This window comes from Thunnus maccoyii, chromosome 19 (genome assembly GCF_910596095.1).
Source record: "Thunnus maccoyii chromosome 19, fThuMac1.1, whole genome shotgun sequence".
NCBI classification, from domain to species: domain Eukaryota; kingdom Metazoa; phylum Chordata; class Actinopteri; order Scombriformes; family Scombridae; genus Thunnus; species Thunnus maccoyii.
In genome coordinates, this window is record NC_056551.1 from 14,793,039 (window position 1) to 14,815,132 (window position 22,094).

The following is a 22,094-nucleotide window of genomic DNA, read 5'->3' on the forward strand; positions in this document are numbered from 1 at the left end:
CAGGGCTGGAGAATGCCTCTCCTCTCCGTCTTTCATCAATTAGATCGTTTGGGGGACTTGAATGTTTTATCACTGCTGGTTACTCCTTAACCCATGTCTTCCTGTCTACCCATGAGTCTTTCTTCTTAATGACTGCTACAGTGACACATCTCTGGTCAGTGTCAGGGCAGGAAATAACTTGCTGTTGTTCCTGTGAAAGGATCAGAGACAGAGCAGGTTTGGCAGCTTATTGCTCACTTTTTCGTTCACACACAAGACTTACGTCCACTACACAGACGGGAAGAGGGAAACAGAAGGGTAAGAGGTGCATTTCTATCGAAGAGGGGGTTTTGGGGACCTACAACACTCATAATTCAGTATTTTAGATGATATATTGTAGGCATCATTCCAGTATGGTTCTGTCTTACATTAAAGTTAGTTCCTTTGCAAACAGTTTCACAAGTCACTGCTTCCACTGTGTGAGAAATACTTTGTGATTACTCATCTGGGAGTCCCAAAACTCTATAAAACAACTACATTTTAAGATGGAAAATAAAATTGATGGAAGACTGCACATATATTGATGTATACAATGTAGATTTTTAACAATTGAGTGTGAGTGCATTTTCATGAATGACTTGGAGAATTAGAACTTGTTTTTCGGCCCTTTAGCTTTTTAGCACATCTCTAATTCTTTTGCTACACTTCATATCCTTTCATCTGTCCAAACCCATATGTGGACAAGGTTGAGTGCTTCTGTTATTTCATATGAGAATAGTGACAGTGACAATTAAGCTGTAGTTAGTGAGTTGGAACAGCTTGATTAGACAGAGGGGCTTATCCAGATTAGTCAAATGGGAAGTAGGCTACATTATAATTACTCCAACAGTCAACTTCATAATCACAGGACACACAAACAATGTAGTTAGATGGAGGATTTGTTTTCCCTGTAACTACTTTCCTATTGTGTCTTTACTGTGGGTGCTTGTGCATTCATGCACCAATACTGTATAGACTCCCACTTCTCTTCCACTCACCCATCATCCCACCCCTGGTCTGCTCATAGCAGCAGGCTCCGGGTGATTGGGTTAAAGCTCTCAAAATTTATTACCCCTCCTTCTCCAAACTAAATATTTACCCTGCGTCCCATAGCAGCTTACAATAGTCAAGTCTGTTGCCTGACCACTGGAGCCTGTCCTGTCTGAATGGCTCAAGAATTTTGTAGGTGCCCTCTGCCCTAATCAGCAACCTGTGCTGCTGACTTGAGTTCAGCCACAAGCCTAAAAAGGAGTTGACCTCATGCTTTTACTGCTACTCCCTCCCCCAATGGAGGCCTATCTCCTCTTGTATCACCACTATTACTCATAGCCAGAATATGCAGGCAGATCAATCACGATCAATCATGTACATGACCTTGATCTAGAGCTCAGCCTGAAGAGGAGCTATTGAAGATGACACATCGTGCTCTTGAACCCTGACATGAGCTGATTGATCCTATGATGGGAGTCAAGTAGGTCTCTTTTAGTGGACTGCCACAGAGAGTGATTGCATGCTTGTTCTCTGACCGGAGGGGTCGGTGCCAGAATTGCAAGACTTCATTTGCATTCAATGGTTGCCAGGTAATGTGCACTCGGTGATACTTTGTGCACCGAGGGTTGCAGGCCTTCGTTCCAAAACATTACCACAGAGACCTGTGGAATGCTATGATGTCATTGGTGGACTTAGATGTTTCCAGACTACAAAGTGGGACCCCGAAAGAGGTGGTTTTGATAAACCAGTCTGCGGGGAGTATTATCATCAGATGACATGGGAAACTCTCTCTTGTTTTCAGCACAAGGTGGCTTTTTCACAGCGATTGGTCCATAATAATGAGAGAAACCAGAGATCAAGGAGAGGTTTTCACTTCGTCTAGAGCTGAATTTCACTGTGCGGCAAATCCTTGTTTAATTTTTTATCCTTTGAGATTCTGACTTTTAGCCCATCTTGTTGTTGATAAAATTAATTACATTTGTAGGCTCCTTTTCCTCCACTTAATACCCTGTTTTTACATTAAACTAGTCGCACACAATTTATTGTCACCTGCAATAATTAACAGGTCAGCACATAATTTACAGTCCAGCCTCACAGGACCTTCTGCACAGTATCACTGTAAACTAGTAACTCTATTTGTCATAAAATATGGGGCTGTGGGAGATTAGGACAGACAATCAACAAATAATTTTTTAAAGTCCAATGAAAATGTTTAGAAAACTGACAAAGGATCTGATAACCAACTAGAGTACAGACACAGCTCTCATCATGAGCCTGTCTTCACTGAAACATTTGAAGTGCAATCTGGTCCATCTAAGGACAGCTTGATCATAAACATTTCCAACAGATCTCAATCTTGCAACCTCCATCGTGACTTTCACATGATTTCTGTCCTTCAAGAGATGCTCTTCATAGAAGATAGAAGGAGTACTATAGCTTTCAGTGTTGTATCCAGTGCTTACACATATTTTAACCTTTAATTCTTGCAGTGTAGATTATATGGACACTCACTGCAGTGTGATCCTCTAAAACACCCACACACACACAGCTTCACCATCACCATTTGTTGATTTCCATGAAAGATCAGAGTGGCTGTTCAGGACTGTGGTTTGGCCACTTGATCCTCAGAAAGAAACAAAGGTCAGAGTGAGATGTCACAACTGACTGCACATAAGGCATCATTAAGTCTTTCATAGGTGTACGGTTGTAAAAGTATTGAGGTTAGAGGAAGGCAGAGTCTCGCAGTATTTATATGATGATACTTGGATAGCTTGGTTTGGAACAGTTGGCGCTGTGGTAGATTGTTATCATAGGCTACTGAGGATGAAACCCAATGCGGTGTTCCTTCAGCTATTTATGAACTCCTGCTGCTGAATGTGTGTAGACCTTGATAACAGCTGTGTGTATGTGCGCATGTAAGTTGTATAAATGATTATATGTGTAGAAAAATGGTCGCATTGGTTTGCTGAATAATATTATGACAATTTAGCCTGATGCTCCTTGGCCAGAGAGAAGGGCACAGCTTACAGAGGATGTCACAAGGCGTGAGAGAAGTTTCAAACACTGTATAAGAATCCGGTTTCACAAGCCGGCTGTGTAGATTATCACAGGAAGCAAACACCACGGCATCTACCAATGCCAGCCAACATCAGGATAGTAAATAAACACTCAGCCTTTCACAACAGCATTATATGATCTAGAAATAGCTAGAGTGGGTGTAATAGGCAGCTAGAATAACCACTAGCTGCCTATTGAAGGCACAACCTTCTCTGATTGATAGTTATTATTAAGATAATCAGGTTTAAAAATTAAATAATTCTTATCTTTTTCCTGCCCTGCATTGACTATCCCATTTAGTTAGCATTTTTATTGCAAGTCTATGTTCCTTCCTTGTTTTATGTTTTCTTTTCATCATTACCTCCAGAGTTGGACGAGGGTTGTCTTTTCCTCATTCCATTTGTCTGTTGCAGGATATTTGCTTAAATATATAATTGAACATGCAGGAAACATTTATCCACTGTGCAAACAAAACAGACATTGAAGACAGTATAACATAGCACAACAATACAACATAAAAGGAGCTAAAACACAGCGTGTGCGAACAACAGATTGGATTAATCTTAGAAGGAAAGTTATCAGATGAAGAGAGTAAAACAAAACGTTTGTGGAATGTTTCATTACAGGTTGAATTCATAACTTTGCTTACTAGTTGACCTCAGGAAACCCATGGATATGGCAAAAAACAAGTTTTAGAAAAAAATCCGATTTGCGTAATTCTCTCTGGACAGTTGTGTAAAGCAGATTTCATCACCTTCTCCTTTCAGTATATTTATGGTGTAATACGTACATATTTTTTGTATTTTCTCACCCCGCACCTCTCAGACAACACTATTATTTTCCTAAAAAGCATAGAGACCATCCTGGACTATCCTCACTATGAGATAACCCATGTTCATGTTGTGCTATTAAGCAATGCAGCAGCTCATAATTTATACTGTAAGACATGATAATTCTAAGAAAATGGTTCATCAGTGTACCCTCCTGTTCATAGTCCGCTGACCCCATCCCACACTGTCCCTATCACGCATAGATGTGCCTGCGTTTATATGAATAAAAATTGTTTGCTTGGATACGCTCCCATTGTCTATGTGCTCATGACACAGCAGTGGTTGTTGTGATTGCGTAATGGGAAAGAGGCCCCTAATGTCTTTGTTTTAGGTTTATAAATTTGGTTCCAATCATCGAAGCCCAGCCAGTCACTACACATCCTAACGGTAGAATATTCTGTGTTTGACTAGGTTTAAGCCTTACACTTTAGACTTTAGCTGCTGTTTAGTAGGCTTCAGATAGCCTGTGGCCTAGCTCTTTCAAACCTGCTGTAAGATTAGAAAATGTAGTCTTTATATTAAATTGACCTCTTGACTTTTATTTCTCAACCAAGTCAATTTCAATGCAGTGAATAAAAGAATAAGTGGATGATCAAAGATAAAAAAAAAAAGTGGGGAAAATGGGTTTGAGTCAATGGTTTTGAGTTAAATGATGATGGTAGAGAATTATCCCTGGAGAGACTAAGAGGCTAAGTGGCCAAGGCCTGAAAAAGTGGAATCCGTGTTATCTACAGTTCAAGGTAACAGTGTTATCTGTCTCGTCCAAGTTAATAACTTCCCTCCATTTACTTTGGAAGTGAAGTATGGCCTCGATTCCTTCTTGTATCATAAGGACACATCACTCATTCACCTCACGCTCCACTCTCCTTGCTTTTTTAGCGAGTATTTCTCTATATTTATCTTATCTGTCTTCCACACTTTGCACACTTAAAATTCCTTATCCGCCTCTTGGAGTCAAAAGCCTGTATTGCTGCAATTCTCTATTCACTGATTTATTTGCATTCCGTTTAGAATTAATGAAAATGTGGCTGTATAAACCAAGGTTATGTTTGTTTGAGTGTTAGCAAGACTACTTCCCAAACTATTGCTTCACCAGCGTCTTTTAATGATCGATCTCTATAATCCAGCTGTAGTCTGCCCAGGTAAAACTAAGCCACTGGCATACTTAAGAAGGAGGAAGCAAGAAGACACAGGAAACTATTGTTGTAATTAGTACTGAAACATTTATTTTATTAATTGAATAGTCGATTTACAGAATATTAATCCCAAAATGGGATATGGGCTAGTTAATCAACAATAAAAATAATACATCTTTTTTAGCCCTAATTGTAATATCGCTAATAAACAAACTTGAATACTGTTATTTGTTTCTCTGCCTGTAGACGTGGATTATTTTTTGTAAACTTCAGGTTAAGAGTGACATGAATTTTTACGTCACAGAATTTTTTTTTATTGGTTATCACGTTTTTTCATTGCTATTCATTGTCCACATTTTTAGTGCCTGTGTACTTTTAAGGAGCTTTTCTTCTTGCTGTTCTTTTGTATGTGTGAGAAAGATAGAGAGAAGTGTGTATGTGTGCGTGCGTGCGTGCGTGTGCGTGTGTGTGTTGGGGGATGTGGGGGTGGAGGGGGGGGGGGTTGAGCTGGGTTATTTCCAGCTTGGAGCTGCAGACCTTGGCACACACACTCTGTGCACTACAGTAGTACACCACTTACTCCAAGTAAGCACAGAGGACGTACATCGAATGGCAGGCCATTTTGGAAACTGCTGTTTAGGCAAGAAGTTAAAATGCTTCTGTGTGCAGAGGGAGCATTAGTGAAGAGGCTGGGATGAATTAGGAATATTTTGTATATTTTGGATGGGTGTTTGGCATTTTTCCATTGTTTCCAAAATATCCTTAAAATGCCATCCACCACCAGAGTGAGATTCCATTCCCTCTAGCTTTTGTGATCAGTCTATTCTCACCTATACAATGACCCTCGACTGAAATGTCACTTAGCCTACTTGGTTTTCAGTGATACATGCTGATCATCACATGTTAAAAGCCTAGCCGACTAAGATCACATTCTCATACAGCAACGTGCCGTGGAAATATTTACAAGGGCAGAGTTATACAGATGATTGTATGAATACCTCGAAACATTGCCCCATAAATACTTGGGACGTTTTAATATTCAGCGTGCAGACTGCCTCTCTTTTTCCATGGTATGTCTTTATGTCCTTTACCTAGCTGGGGTTAAACGTGGACTGTCTCTGCTTCAGAATTACCCATATTTAGTGCTGTAACTAAGGATTGTATTCATTATTGATTGATTTACTCATTATTTTGAGAGAAGAGCTCCAAACCCCATCAACTGGCTCCTTTTGACACAAAGGAGCCCTAAGGAGGATGTCTGAGCTCCCTACCCTACCTCTAAGGGTGAGCCCAGCCACCCCACAAGGAAAATTATTTTGGCAGCTTGTATTTTCAATCTTATTGTTTCAGTCACAACCTAAAGCTTATGACCATAGGTATGGAACTGAGCCTGAAGGCAAAGCTCTCAATTGTTCACTACAGCCGTCCAGTACAACGCCCACATTACTGCTGATGTCGCGCCAATCTGCCTGTCGACCTCATTTTCCATTTTCCATTCATTCGTGAACGAGACCCGGAGATACTTGAACTCCTTCACTCGAGGCAGTGACTCACTCCCAACCAGGAGGGAGCAATACACCGTTTTCCTGCAGAGAACTACGGCCTCAGACTTGCAGGTGCTGAGTCTCATCCCGACCACTTCACACTCGGCTGCAAACTGCTCCAGTGCGTGCTGGAGGTCACGGTCTTATGAAGCCATCAGAACCACATCATCTGCAAAGAGCAGAAAAGCGATTCTGATATCCCCAATCCGGACACTCTACTCCCCCTGGCTGCACCTCGAGATCCTGTTTGTGAAAGGACACTCCTGGCAGAGCCCGACACCCACTGAAAACATGCTTGACTTCCTTCCGAGAATACAGACACAACTCATACTGTGTCTGTATATAAGGTTGTGTAAGGACCAAATGACTCATCATGACAGCCACAGTACCACATACTCCTGCAGCACTGGTTATCACTGAAATGAACCTTATATTCTCTAAAATCGAACACAATTTGAGATTGTGCATGCATGGTTTTCGGGGACAATTAATGAAGTCAAATGTCTGCCGTGAAAAGGGTCTATTGTCTGTATTTTGTAATTGATATTCTTAAGTGATACTTTTTAAGGATGGCTAATAATAAAAAAGAATCAAAACGGCAATGTTAGCCCAGGGCCGCAGTTAAAAGGGTGTCTGTTGTGCGTCATTGCCTGTAAACTATACCAAGCAGGAATATTATAATACTATTTCAGGTAGGAGGAGAAGTCAAAATACCATCTGTCAGACGTGAGCTTGCCAAGGTAAATCTCTGTGGTCTGTAGCCTCTTTAAAGATGGTGGCGGGTACAGCGTGTAACGTTAGTGGTATTTCAAATTGTAATGGGCTTCGTAGTTGAGTATGTTGTTCATGGAGGAAAATAATGAAAAGGTCTTTTTGTTACTGCAGTGACCACGTTAGACATGTGCTACTGAAGTAAAGCGTTGGCAGTTTTATACTGTAGTACATCTGGAGACATCAGGATAATTTAAGAACTTGTTTTCTTATTGATGACCTATAATGACCACAGCAGCATGTTTATGAAAACTGCAAGGAGAGCCAGCTGCAGTTTTCATGTTGTTTTAATTAATGATCAGTTTTGTTTAGTTTGTTTTTTTCTGTCTGCGTCCACCATGTGGTCATATTTACTTGTGATAAATATCAACAGGATGTAAACAAGTAACTTGAATCTGTATTTGCTCAAGTATTCCTATTTTTGTTACTTGCACATATCTATTATTAGACACAAACAGAAGTGGATTGCTGCTATCGTGACCTCTGTACTAGACTTTCACTTTCATACACGGGCCATGCACATGACATGGAATAATGAAATGGCAATTAACCTTTACTTGACATACACTCAAAAGTTTGGACATACTTTCCCATTCCCTTGAATGAGAAAGTGTGTCCAAACTTTTGCTGGTACTGTACATATCAGCCATGTCTTCAGCTGTAGTTGTGTTGCACATCAATCAAAAAACTTTAATAGAACCAGCTTAGCAGGGTCATGATGCAAATTTCAATAATGTGTGTGTACCCATTCAGACTTACTTCCTTCCCTTTAGCTTGGAAGGGTTATTACCTTGCTGTATGCCTCAGCTGTGCTTTCAGTTGTCTAACTGGAGAATTTTTTGTTTTTAGGTCCACACAAAGTTCCATTGTCGGCAAGCCCATACTCCAGGATCAGACACCTCCTGCCTCTCCTTTTCCTATGATGGCGTGACTTTAGCTTCACGTGGAGGTAAGAAGTTGCTTTCATCAACAGTGCAACTTAGAGCTTCTAGTTTATTGGTCTAAAGCTTGAGCACTGAACTAAAGCGATGATGTTAAAGAAGAGAAGTAGCTTTTCTCTTCCTGAGTGTACAAATAAACAGAGACCACCACCAAGAAAACACAGTACACCCTCAATAGATCTCTTGAGTTTCTGCTTGGTATGTAATCTAGACAAGAGAGTTCGAACACAAAGACAAACAGGAATAACTCTGTATAAGAGTTTCACTCAACGTACTGTATCTCTGTAATGTAAACGGAAAATGCAGTAAAGTAAACATCCTTTAAGAAAGTTCCACTCTGTTGACTTTCTGTAATGTAAAGCTCACAATTTAGAGTTTACCTGTTGCCTCCATCTATTCTTTTCTAGGTGATGACACTCTGAAGATGTGGGATATACGCAACTTCAGGAAGCCTGTAAATGTTGCCACTGGACTGACCAACTACTTTGCTATGTGAGATTTTTTGACTTTCATCTTAATTTGCAAGCTGCCTCATTACAGCTTTTCATGTATGAGTGAATTATGTGTGGAATATGAACTGATGTTGTATCTTTGTAATTTTCCCTATTAGGACTGACTGCTGTTTTAGCCCAGATGACAAGCTTCTTGTAACAGGGACCTCAGTGAAGAAAAATGAGGGAAATGGGAAGCTGGTTTTCTTTGACCGAACTTCCTTCCAGAGGGTCTATGAGATTGAAGTCACCGATGCAGTAAGTTCTGCTTTGACTTCCACAGCCACAACTGTTCTCATTGTAAGATGTTGTTACAAACCAAAATGACCCAAATTGACGCATAGTGGAAAAAAAACATAACGAATCCACAATGAAACCAATGTGCATGTCATTTCTCTTCCATTTAAGTAGTCTGGGCTCAAACAAAACTGCAGCCATAAAATACTTTAACATAATTTTATCTCCTTAAAAACACAACAACAGCAGCACATTCTGAGAGCTGTAAACATTTAACTTGCCATTAGCATTCATCTGGATTCATCTACATTCTTCTTTTTGTTCAACGCTGTCCATATGATGCATAAATAATAAGCACTGTCCACTAGGAGCCTTTAGAAATTAATCCAGCTTTAATCTAAAGTCAATTGAGTTGACCTGTATAAAAGATAAACCAATATGAACCATAGCATGTATTTTAGTCCGTAGTATTTATAATTCCTGACAGCAAATATGAAGTAGTGTACACTGGAATTTGGAGAAATAGAACAGTAAGCAGCCTCTGTTATGTTTTATTATGGCACAATTATGTCAGATACGCGTCATTTTAATTCAAACCAGTTCACTCAGAAACTGAATTTAGTTTTGTGTTTTTTGTGACTGAAATCAATAAGACAATCCTATGATTGCACATCCCTCTGAATGACTTAGTGTCTTAAGCAAGCACTAAACTCTTGTGGTTTCTCAGCAGCATAGCAGAGTATGTTTTTTCTCCTTCTTACCCCAGTATTGATGTGTTCTTCCAATACAGAGGAAGATGAGAAGAGTTATGGAGGGCACTGAAGGCAAAGGAGGAAACTTTTAAAAAATGGTTATAGGCAAGCTGGGAGAGTGGAGTAATGTGACCTTTCCTTACTGCAAATCCTTCCCACAAACCCTTGGCAGGACCGCGGTTGATGCTTTTATATGTACTGCCTTTGAGTTATATATGAAATTAAATAATCTAAGGAATAATCAGCACAAACAGAATGTTCCATTCACATGCACAGACTACACTGTCACACACATGAGCATACTACATACTTTATACTAATCCTGCTTTCTCAGAAATCCATTTTGTGAAGGCAACCAGCCATAGGTGCTGAAACGAAGGATAGCGGTGCTGTCTTCTGTAGAAAAACTTTTTGTCTTTTATTGCTTCCTGCTCTTCCTCCACCGTCTCCTCTTCTTCGAGCCCTATTCAACAAATTTAGCACTGTGTATCTGTAGTCATAACAGTGAGGTCCGACAGAGGATAATAGCTTCTAACTTGGTCTCTCTGGCTGAGGCATGAAACTTTCACATGAGCCGTAGACTGAACATGTTGGAGAGAGAGGGAAAAGAGACAAAAGATGGGTTTGTGTGTGTCTATGTGTCCCCCCTTCCCTGCCAGCCAGCTGCTGTTAGCTTGCAAACCTTGGCACAGGACCGCATCTACACTAAGTGCACACCCCACTGCACAGTTGCACTAACTGAGAGGAGGAGGAAGTCTATGTTTCAGCTGACCCATTTTAGCTGTGATTTTAACAACATTGAAAATGTTATTTAAAAAAAAAACTGTAGTCACTTTTATTTATTGGAATTTCCTGATCTAAATATGACCTGCATTTCACCTCAAATTTAGGGTGTAGATCATTGGATTATACTCAACTTTGATATAATAATATGCCATTCAGCTGTCAATTTAAATAAGAGGATCACTGGTGGATTCAAAGTTGAGTGTAAGCTTTCATGTCTGGAGCTGGATGACCCTGTCAGTGCAGTTGTCTGAAGTTAAGAATAAAGTGAAGAAAAACAACACTATGTTAAAATAGAATAGACTGTTTACTTTAATGCCTGAAAACTCTGTCACCGTCAATTGACTGATGATAATTTAGTGTACTTACCACAAACAAACACCTTTGACAACAGCCTCTGGCGTTATTTGTTCAAATATTTCTCAAAATTAAAACCACATTTTCCCTCCTCTTTTGATAGCTAGAACTCCTGTCTGGCAGTAGTTAGAAGATGACAGCACATACCTGACAGAGCTTAACAGTGTGCTCCAATTGAAGTACACTTGACTTATTGAGTGTTCAGTATTAATGGTGTAACTCAGAGACGGCAGGTGGCTTTATTCATTTGTGAAAAGTCAACACAACACAATCCACATATGAATGGATGTTTTTTTAGACCAAGCAGGTAATTATTGATTGTTGTACCTAAGTTCTTCCTGCAAAGTCTACATAGACTCTTATAAACAGAATCAGCTGTAGCATTTGCACCCGCTGTCACTGTGGTGACGATATCACAGCATCAAAGAAAGACCTCAGACACTGGGTCAAAGAGTCTGTTTAGAACTTAACAACCCTCGTCCTCCCCTACATCACCCTGTGGACGTTTGTCTTCTCTTTCACTTTCCTGAAAAGGGTAAACATTTGGAAGTGATTTTTCCATTGGCCTTTCACTTGTTCCACCATCTGCCATTGTGAGATGATCTGACAGCTTCGGCTCAGTTTCACTGGACGGATGGCAAAACTTCTTCCTGTCTGTTCATCCTTTGTGCTGTACAGAAATGCAGCAGATTTCCCACAAAATCCAACCCAGAGCCACGAAAAACAATGCAGTCTAGAGATTGTTACACGCTGCCAATTGTCTTGGCAGTGGTTTTATTTCTGTTAATTGTGGTAACCTTTCAAAATGTATGGTAATGATTAAAGTACTTTAATTATGCTTTTATCCTCCAAAAATGTTGTTGTGAGGGCACAGAGAAATAAAAAGTTATGTTGGTGAATCACGTTATTTGTGAACTTCACAAATGTGCTTTAAATTGGAGAATGGCTGTTAATGGGGGTTGCCGTCATTTGTTGATAATTTAGATCATTAGTGTAATCCTACTAAATTGCATGGACATTTTAGTTTATTTTTTTGGCATTTTGACATTTACTGGACAAATTCCAATAGAGATGTTTACTTGTAGAGGGGGAGGGTTAGGGTTAGCACCAGATTGCCTAGCCTAGACCATTTTGATGCCCTACATTTTTGGATTAGTGCCATTCATGGTATTGTATGTTTTTGATAGACAAAGTTTACTTACAATGCATCTTCTGTATTCAGCCCCTCCCCCCCGACCCACCCGCCATCACTCTAACAATCAGATTGAACACACCAAGTATTATTGGTAGCTTCTAATATAATTTTGATGCTGTAAATTTAGTTTTTGCAGCATATCAGTTGTATCTAGTTGACATGCACTCAGTGAACCTGATGAATGCGCTATTTACTATGTTTACATCAGCCGTCTGCCTCTGGGATGGCCCAAGAATTTAAGTGCAGTCTTTATAAAGTGGCGTACCAGGCGGGCAAGTGAAAGGAAGGACCACCAATCATTTCTAACTTAAACAGTCTACATAACCCCAGACCTGGATCCTGGGGTGCGCTTGAGAGTGGAGACTGTTTTAGGCCCGTTTGGTAAATACTTCAGACACTCTTAAGCTTATCTGAGTGCATCAAAAAGGGGCAGGAACCAGGTGAGATCCTGCTGACTGGCAAAGCACTGAGCCTTTGGCTGGATTTCAAATGGAGGCTTACTGAAACCTGCAGCCCTCGTGCACTTTCTGTAATGTGTGTGTATTTCTGTACATATTCACATATCAGCTTACATGTATGTGTGTGTCTTCTGGTGCTATGTAATGTGTGATTTCCTGCACTTTTGCACTGATTGCAGTACATTACTTGTTTTAAACATTTCACAGAAGGATGATGCACCAATTCAATACACTGCATTGATATTGCTGCTGATGCCGCTGTTATTAAATGATCGGGGATTGGCCAGATGCGACGCTCCACATTTAATGCTGTCACTTTTGTTAATAAAATGGTAAGATGAAGTCTGATATTCAGTTTGACTTGGGGGCAAAAAATCTAAATAATCAGCATGACTTTAAAGTCTAAATGATCTAGTGTTCTGGAAAATGCGTATTCCTGCATTTCAGAAGTGCAGATAAACAGTTAGTGATTATCCAGCCCTACTAAATAATTAATGCTGTTTTTCTGCATGGACAGAGGTTTTAGTAGATGAAAAACCATTTTTGGATCACCTCGGCTAGTTGCGGTTTGCTTATACTACTCCTACTATCTCATGCTTGATGGCTCTTTAACAGTGAGCTGCTCCCTGTGCCTTGCTCTTCAAGGTGGCCTTTGATATGAACAGTCTGTCTTTCATCCTCAGTAAGAGCAGCCAAGGGTGAAATGTAGAAGAGAGGCCTCAACTTTATTCTTTCTTGTGCATTTTACCAAGTAAATCTCGCAAGATGTAAAAGCCAGTTGTTCCAGGCAGGTAGTTCGTGCTAATTGAAGACTTCTCGGACAGTTGCACATTCAGTGTGTAGCTGAGGTGTGTAAGAGTTGTATTCTCCATCCCCCCTGCTGCATGGAGTTGGCCTGTGTTGCTCAGTCTGTCAGAAGCGGTGTACATTTGGATCCACTCACCAGCGACTAAACAAGGAACACAGCTGTGACTGTTGTCTGCCATTAGTGCTGCATAACTTTATTTCATAGTCAGCATACATATCAGGCAAGTGGCTGTCTTATTTAGCTCTAATCAGCCTTTGGTATTTTAATGTGATGAGACATAGAAGTCTGCTACTGAAGAACGGACTGATTAAAGTTTCCTCCTTCATGATGTGATGTAATTTTGTGGACATGAAGCCTAAACAGGGGTTCCTGGACTATAAACACACTGGTCTGAATATCTGGAAAGCAGTCTTAGTGTTGGATTGACTGAGCTGTGCTTGGCTGTGGACTTGTTGGTGGATTCAGCTGGGGTGGGCCCCGCTGAACTGGTCTGTTTCAGGCTGCTCTGCTCTTTCTGTTTGACTTGTTCCACAGCCAAGTAACTGGACTGCAGTTACTTGGCTGTGTTGTCAATTTTATTTTGGTTTTACTGCCTGATTTGGGCCGTTCTATGCTGTGTTGTCGTATTGTGGATTGGGTGGATTCCTCGAGGTTTGACAGTACCTGTGGAGTGTAACAGAATTCCTGACTGTCGTCTCTGTCTTCCCTCTCCGTGTTGCTTTGGCAACCCCGACAGGACAATTTATAACCCATTACACATTTACGCTGAAGTGCATCAACAGGGGATCAACTTTTATCTCTCATGATACGTACATGTTGATACAAGGGTTTGGGCTTTCTTTGTGGAAAAAATACAGCAGATTTTCACAGTTCAAGAGTGTCTTAAATGAAGTTTTTATGCTTAGATTATACAACGCAGTGTCTACACTGAAAACATATTTTCACGTTTGCTTATTAAGTAATTAATTAATTATTCATCAATCTTATAATCCATCAGCCAATATATGAATGGAATATGTGAGGCTCATGTTAAACACATCCTGTTTAAAGCATTTTCCAGATCTTTCTATCAATTATAGCCGGCTCATGATCTGGTTGAGCAGATTAACCCTCATCTGTCCCATGAGCTACAAACCACTGAGCTGTTGGCCTGATAGTGTATAAATGTATGTTTGATGTTATCTTATTTCAACACACGGACAAAAATACCTTAATTATGTTGCATACTTGCATGAAGATATTGGAAAGTAACCTTTTTTTTTTCTAATTTTATTTATAGCACAGAGTGGCAGAATTTATATATATATGTAATTTATATGTTTATATACATATATAGAAATTTGGTGATCCCTTAAACTTTATTATTATATATTTTCTACATCTAAATCATCTAAAAAAAAAATTTCTCTCAGTACATGTATGCATGACTGCTTGTCTGTGTACGTGCCTGACCTCTTGTCTGCGTGTGTGTATATGATCGTGTGTGTATGATTGAGACTCCTTCCCCTGGTATCCTGGTGGGAAGTTGAACAGCTGGGCGTTAAGCAGCTTTCACCATCACTGAATCTGGACATCCCAGTCGCAGTCCTACCCACCCCCATCCTACACTCCTGCCCCAGACCCCCACCCCCCCCTCAGACTGCCCTCTCTGTTCCACATACAGTAAACGCAGGCCAAACGTTCAATCACTATTTCTCAAAAATGTTCTACAACTACAACTGCAGATGTGTGCTAAAAATGGCGCTCTTCAACACAGTTCATCACAGAAGGTTGTGATGCTCTAATAATGTGTGTGAAGAAATGAGACACTACTACAACTCCAACAAGGAGTCTGGCTCTCTACTGTAGCTCACATATCAGAGTGAACAGAGGGTCTACATCACTGTCCAACAACTGTGCGTGTATTTCTCTCTCTCTGCCCCTTTTTTGCTCTCTGTTTCTCTCTCTCACACACATACACACACACACACACACCTCTGGATAAATGTGGTCACATTTGCCTATTGGCACTGGGCCATCTGTCACACACAGACTGAGGGATCCAGCCCTCATCCCAACACAACAACCAAATATAGTCAACTAGAGCAGCAGAGCAAGCTGGGACTGATCCCCACTGTACCACAACCAACCTGGGTCACATACTCAATACTTGTAAAATATGATATGTTACTTTTTGTTAGTTGAGAAGCAGAAAGCCTGTAAACATTCTTGCAAAGGTGACCCACATTATAGAAAGTTTTTCACAACCTGCTGACTCCTTTCCTCACATGTATCACAGTTACTGGACAAAAAAAACATTTAACAGTGTCTTGTTGTGTCTGTCTTTCTGTGTGTGTTTTGCAGAGTGTCGTCCGCTGCCTGTGGCACCCAAAACTCAACCAGATAATGGTGGGAACTGGTAATGGACTGGCAAAAGTCTACTACGACCCCGTCAAAAGTCACAGGTATATTCAGATCAGAACTTAATGGATAAGTCTGGTGTGTAATTCATTTTTGAACAGAAATTCCCCTAAAGAGACTAAAGCCGGCACTGAATTAATCCTACAAACAGAATTTTCTTATGGCTTCATGCCATAGAACTCCACTGTTGTCCAAAAATGATTTAAAAAAATGCATCTACTACTTTTTCTTACTACAGTTGGTGTATATTTGGTCATTGTTATCAACACAGCCGCCTCAGACTGATACAGCCTTTTCATATGCATCTTTGATTTTATTGTCATGCCAACAGGTTGTGAAGTAGGCATGCCTTTGACTGCCACAAGCAGCGAGATTCATTTCTATTTCACCTTGTCTACACCAAAGCTTCAGCAGCTGCACCTTAATATACATTTATAAAACAAGCTTAGTCTCTGTAGATGAATTAGTGATAATGATGAAAAGATAAAATGATTCAAGGACAATGCAATGCATCTTTTGACACCATAGAGACCTTTTGTTTTCTATGATACTGTACCTTCAAATAGCATCATCTGTAACCACATGGCTCTTTTCCAGGGGGGCTAAGCTGTGTGTAGTGAAGAGCAAGCGGAAAGAGAAACAAGCAGAGACGCTAACGCAAGATTACATCATTACACGTAAGTCTCTTCATGTCTGCACTCGTAGACACATACACATGCAAACAAACTTGCAATCTGTTCCATCCAAAACCTTTAAGAACAAACTAATTTGCCACTTAATGAACTTTGAACCCAATTCCTCGCTCTGTTGCCTTTTTTGTTCATGGCATGCAGTTTCACACATGTCCCTTTGATCAGCAAACAATTGGTGAGGTAATTGTGGTGAAGTGTTGTTCTCAAAGCCCTTCAGCAGTTTATTCCACCTTGAGCCACTAACCCATCTGCTCATTATTGCTCTTCACATGATACAGCAGTGTGCGTTTTAACAGCCAGAGAGAAACAAGAACAAGCTAGCCGTCTTCCGAAATGCATGATGTGATAGTAGGAGCATTTTCTTACCATGTTTCGATCTCAGACATAAAGAACAAAAATACCCACCCATCTTTCTTGCTTCTCATACACACAGAAACATTCAAACACTATCTCATACCGGGGGGCTTTGCGAAGAATGGGAGTGTGTTCAGGGCTTTCACAGGCCCATTAGCTGATGGAGTAGGGTGTGGATGAGTGGATGGACAGCCGGGGGGCACTGTGCCACGTGGCGGCCATGTGGTTCCAGTAACACCAGATCACGCTAGGGACAGCCGCCTCTCCCACCGCTGCTGGCGTGATCTCTTGATGGTCCACACCACACACACTACCTGTCATCCTGTCATATCACCAACACACGAGGCTGTCATCTCTTTTGTGCGTGCCTCACTCTCTCTCACCCCCGGACTGAAGTCATGAACCTACAGGAACAGAAGAGCTGCTGACACTTTGTCTCTGATTGGCTGCGAGACACAATTCAGACCTCATTTATTGTTTGGGCTACGGCAGCCTTTTCATATGCATCATGTGATTTCATTGCCATGCCAACAGGGTGTGAAGTAGGCAGACATTTGACTGCCTCATGCGGCGAGTGACGCACTTGATGCCCTGGCACTGGAAAATTAGAGGGGACAGGAAGCAAGTGATGGCCCATTGAGAAAAGCGAGGGAATCTGTTAACAGTAACCTTTTTGCTTAATGTAGCGTGGAGGAGAAGAATTAACACTGAACAGCGACAGGGCTCCTGAATGGAAAATCACTTTATCTAACCCTTTACTAAAGTGTCTCTTTGTAACCTCTGAGGATAAGAGCAGAGCATACACTCACTTTACACAAACACAAACGCTCGTATACACACGCACACACACACACTCTCTCCTTCTCGCACATCTTTAAGGGCACTCATTCACACGTACTCATGCACACATTCACTCACACTCTCGTGGCTTTAAGTGCTGGGGGCCTTTATTGTGATAGTGTTCACAAAAGTGTGAAGAGTGGCAGAGCGATTGTCTGAATCTAAACATGGGGGATATAATGAATATGTTGGTGTGCACTATGGCAGAAAGAGTACACAAGAGGGGAGATGCTGCCAGAGGTCAACAGGTGTGTGTGTTTTTTACGCAACTGCTGCAGGGTGTAGTAGTAGGTGAGATGTGAGGACGTATTCCAGCTCTTTCTGTATGAAAACACTGTAAAATCTCAGCTTTTCATTTCTGTTTTCTTTCAGCTCCAAACACTGAACATATTGTCAGGTGTCCTGTCTGCTTATTTGTGCGGCTGTGTTATGTGATCTTGCAGTTTGAGTTACCTAAGCAACTTGATTATCCTTGTTTACCCTGTGTGTCTCCAGCTCATGCCTTACCCATGTTCAGAGAGGCCCGACAGCGGAGTACTCGGAAACAGCTGGAGAAGGACAGACTTGATCCCAAGAAGTCCCACAAACCTGAGCCTCCTGTGTCCGGACCAGGTAACGTGCATTTCTTTATTTTTTTTCTTGCTTTTATCAGTACAAAACATTAACTAAACAGAATAAACAAAAGTAACAAGAAAAACACGATATATGAGGCAAATTATGAGACAAAGCAGCTGATGAGCTAAAACAAAAATGCAAAACAAATGCTTTCATTACATTTAAGTACAGTAACAAGAGCTACAGCTACAGTTCTGCTGTTGTTTTTGAAGCGTATTATTAGTCATGTTCTTATCTGGATGAGAACATGATTCAGTTTGAGGCAGATGTACAAATCCATAGTTGTTGATGTGTTCTGCATTATGCAATCTAGCTGAAGTCAAGAGCTATAACGACACTGCTCCCATTTGGCCTCTCAAAGATTCATTGTAGCCTGCTGTTGCCTCATATTTTCTAAGTGCTGGGACATAATGATGCATTGTGAACTTTCTATGGAACCCATGGTTGGGCAGTTGATATTTTTTTACTGCCACACCTATGCATGATGGTGAATACAGTTCGAGCGTCGTTCCAATAAGCCTAGGTGCCAAACAACGTTTCCTGCTTCATTGTGTTCCAGTTGGCTCATTGCTGTTGTTTTTTTTCATTTTCACAGTTTTCATCTCCACACTTATTCCTTCAGCACCATTTACTCCACAATGGAGAAAAAAAACTAGTGTGAACTTTTTCTCTGTAAAAAAATGTTTAAAGTACTGGGAACATATAAAAAGTATCCAAAATTGTAAAAGGGGATTACGAAAAATCTTGAAATAAGAAACTCAAGCAAAGGTTTTGTATTTTTCCATATACCCCTGTTTTTTTCTTCTTTAACTTCACTGTTACAAGCTGCCTACGTTCAAAAATACTTAACTAACTTCAAACTTTTTAGTCTGCGAATGAAAATGTAGGTCAATTTTATGAAAATAAGTTTGAGTACTTGATAGCAGGGCAGTGTATTTTGAACGACAGGCTGTCTTTATATTGTTTATCTTCATTGTGAAATCGCTCTCCAGAAGTGCAAGGTAATGTTTGGTGGTTGGCTGGATGTTTACAAGCAAAGGAAGGAGTTGCCTCTCAGTCCCCCCCCAAAAAAAACCCACTGCCCAACTAGAGCAGGAAATCCCTGTGTTTAAGAATGTGAATGTAAGTGTGTTTGTGTGTGCTCATGCGTGTGTGTATCTTATCCGTGATAGTTTAAGACAACTGTTAGAATGTTCCCCCCCTGAAAGCAAGAGTCGCCCCCCCCAAAATCTCCATTAAAGGGGACCTATTATGCTTTTCCTTATTTTCTGACATATATATATAGCATTACAGTGTCGGCTGTTCATATTAAACGTGGCCAAAGTGTCAAATAATGAGGTAAATGTATGTAATCCCCGTGAGCAAAAAGCACCGGTATCAGAACACTCTGAATGCTCGGTTACCAACATTTTTTTCTGTTTTCAGCCCGAGCCGACGTCGGCTCATGACGGATTTCTTTATATGGTCATCTGCTGAACACACAGCGCTCAAGTTCACTGCTCTGTTCCGCTAACATTATGGCATTTCTCCATTGTTTTGGGAGATGTCCCGCCGAGCTATGACTCGAGTCGAGCTGGCACGCTGTACGGCAAATTAAAATAAGTTGTTTACCTGTTGGAGGTATGCTGGTGGTCTGCAGCTCTTCATCAAACATCATCATCACTGTGGCTGTTTCTGCTCGTACTATTCCTCCCTGCATTATTTCTAACTGATCTGCTGAACAGAGAGCTCCAAATATCTCCATATGTTGTTATGTCGACTGTTTTTTTTTAGTGCCACTAACTAAGCTCTGCTAATTTGGTGAGGAACACATTTAATTTCCTGTAAATTCTTCACAATAAAAGTCTCCCATTATTTGGTCATTTAAAAGCTTTTAATATGAAGTAATAAAGTAGGAAATGTCGGGTTTTCATCAGCAGTAACTCATCACAACTCTGATATGGCTGCCCCTCACTAGGCTTCTGGAAAGCTGGCCAATCAGAACAGTGTGGGCTCATTAGCAAGGGGGGCCTTAAAGAGACAGGAGGAACCCAGAATACAACTGTACAAGACATAATTCTACACATTAATAATACATACTTCATAACTTCATAACGTGATAATCTGCTCCTAAATTTAAGAAAACAGTACATAACTCTTGTGCACAACCGAGCATGTTATAAAATAATTGTAGAATGTTTATGAATAACAAAATACAGTGTCATGAAATTTAATAAACTAAACTAAAATATTTTGTAGGTTTCAGTGGTGTATTTTAATGGATAAATTTGTGATCTGACCACATACCATTAAGCAAGCACTAAGTTTCATCCTTGTTGAAGCTGACTATTGCATTGAAATCATATACAGGACCTCCATTTAGTTTTAGCCACTGTAGATTTTTACATTTACCAGCATCATCATGTCAAAATTTTAACTTGTCCAAATCTGACCAAATACCTACAAAAATAATGGCATTCCCATCAGTCCCAACTTTGTGTTTAGTGCTAATTAGCAAATGTTACTGAGTTGCTCTCTTGACTAGGTTGAGCAAAAATCATCAAATATAAAATCTTCCAATATGTAGCTAGTAGGCTAGCTAGCTATTTGCTGGCCTTTAATGCCAGGTGATGTCACTCCATAGAGTATAGTAGGTACCAGATGATGACATCATCTGGCACCAAAGACTAGCCCATAGCAGACCTTCAGGTCAGTCTGCTCTTCACTGGTGGAGGTCAGGATTTACAGGATTTTTGGTTTGATTGTTCTCCTACTTTTACTTTATTTGGCACATCATGTGGTTTCTCAGAAGATGAATGGTGTACTTCCCCCATGCTGCTACCACTGATTGTTCTACAGAAATTGGCTTTAAGTGTTTTTTGGATTATACAGGTTACTTTTTTATTATTACAATAGAGGTATATTAACATGTGTGTGTTGGTGTGAGTTGGTAAAATAGTACATCATTATGAAGTTCTGTCATCCAACATTAAAAAGGTGTGTGTGTGTTTTTTTTAATGTACATAAGTTTTAACTGCAACTAATCCAATAATCCTGTGTCCTGACAGGTCGTGGAGGCAGAGTCGCAGCTCATGGTGGCACTCTATCTTCATTCATTGTAAAGAACATTGCTTTAGATAAATCAGATGACAGTAACGCAAGAGAGGCCATCCTCCGTCATGCCAAGGACGCTTCTGAGAACCCTTACTGGGTCGCCCCAGCATACAAAGAGTAAGAAAACCTCTTATCTTCATTCGTAAAAATATGAATCATTCACATTCTCTGTTTTTCATTCGTCTTGTCTTATTTCTGGGTTTGCTCTCATTAGCTGACAGTGTAAGATGAATGCTGCTTCTAGTATTTGTGATGGTACTTAGGTTTCTTCCAAGCGGTGTGACACAAATGTTTAAAGAGCTGCACAGTTTTACAGGTACACATTCAAACTGCAGGGAAGAAGAATAATGGAAAGCTTTAGATTGCTATCAGACACAGACAGCGATGAAAGCAAAGAACAAAGCTGTGAGCAAAATTTGTACGGTATGTTTTACATACAGCAAGCAAACCATCTTTCTTTAACTATGATGTACAAGTGGTACACTTCACAGGAGATAAATCAGATGAAGTACACCATTTTAGCCTGGTTGCAGAGCTCTCTCTCAGGCAGTAGGCTAATAGTGATATCACTGTCACAACTCTCTGCTTGACTGGGAGTTACATTAAACATCAAATGCATTCTGCTAACGATCAGTCCTTTGAAAGGCTGATGGATCTGAGATTAGTGCATTCTTCTCCATGTACTGGAACCAGTGTTATATCTGCAGCTTGCACATCCCACCACTTATATG

At 40.5% G+C, this 22,094-nt stretch overlaps 1 protein-coding gene across 1 annotated transcript in view; it reads left to right on the forward strand.

Moving 5' to 3' along the window:
• LOC121885962 (WD repeat-containing protein 70) overlaps positions 1-22,094 on the forward strand; it is a 40,805-nt gene that overhangs the window by 17,825 nt on the left and 886 nt on the right. The window contains exons 11-17 of the mRNA XM_042395815.1: positions 8,197-8,296; positions 8,696-8,780; positions 8,899-9,037; positions 15,713-15,813; positions 16,367-16,446; positions 18,151-18,267; positions 21,318-21,480. Coding sequence (XP_042251749.1) covers positions 8,197-8,296; positions 8,696-8,780; positions 8,899-9,037; positions 15,713-15,813; positions 16,367-16,446; positions 18,151-18,267; positions 21,318-21,480 — 785 coding nt within the window. The remainder of the gene's footprint in view (positions 1-8,196; positions 8,297-8,695; positions 8,781-8,898; positions 9,038-15,712; positions 15,814-16,366; positions 16,447-18,150; positions 18,268-21,317; positions 21,481-22,094) is intronic.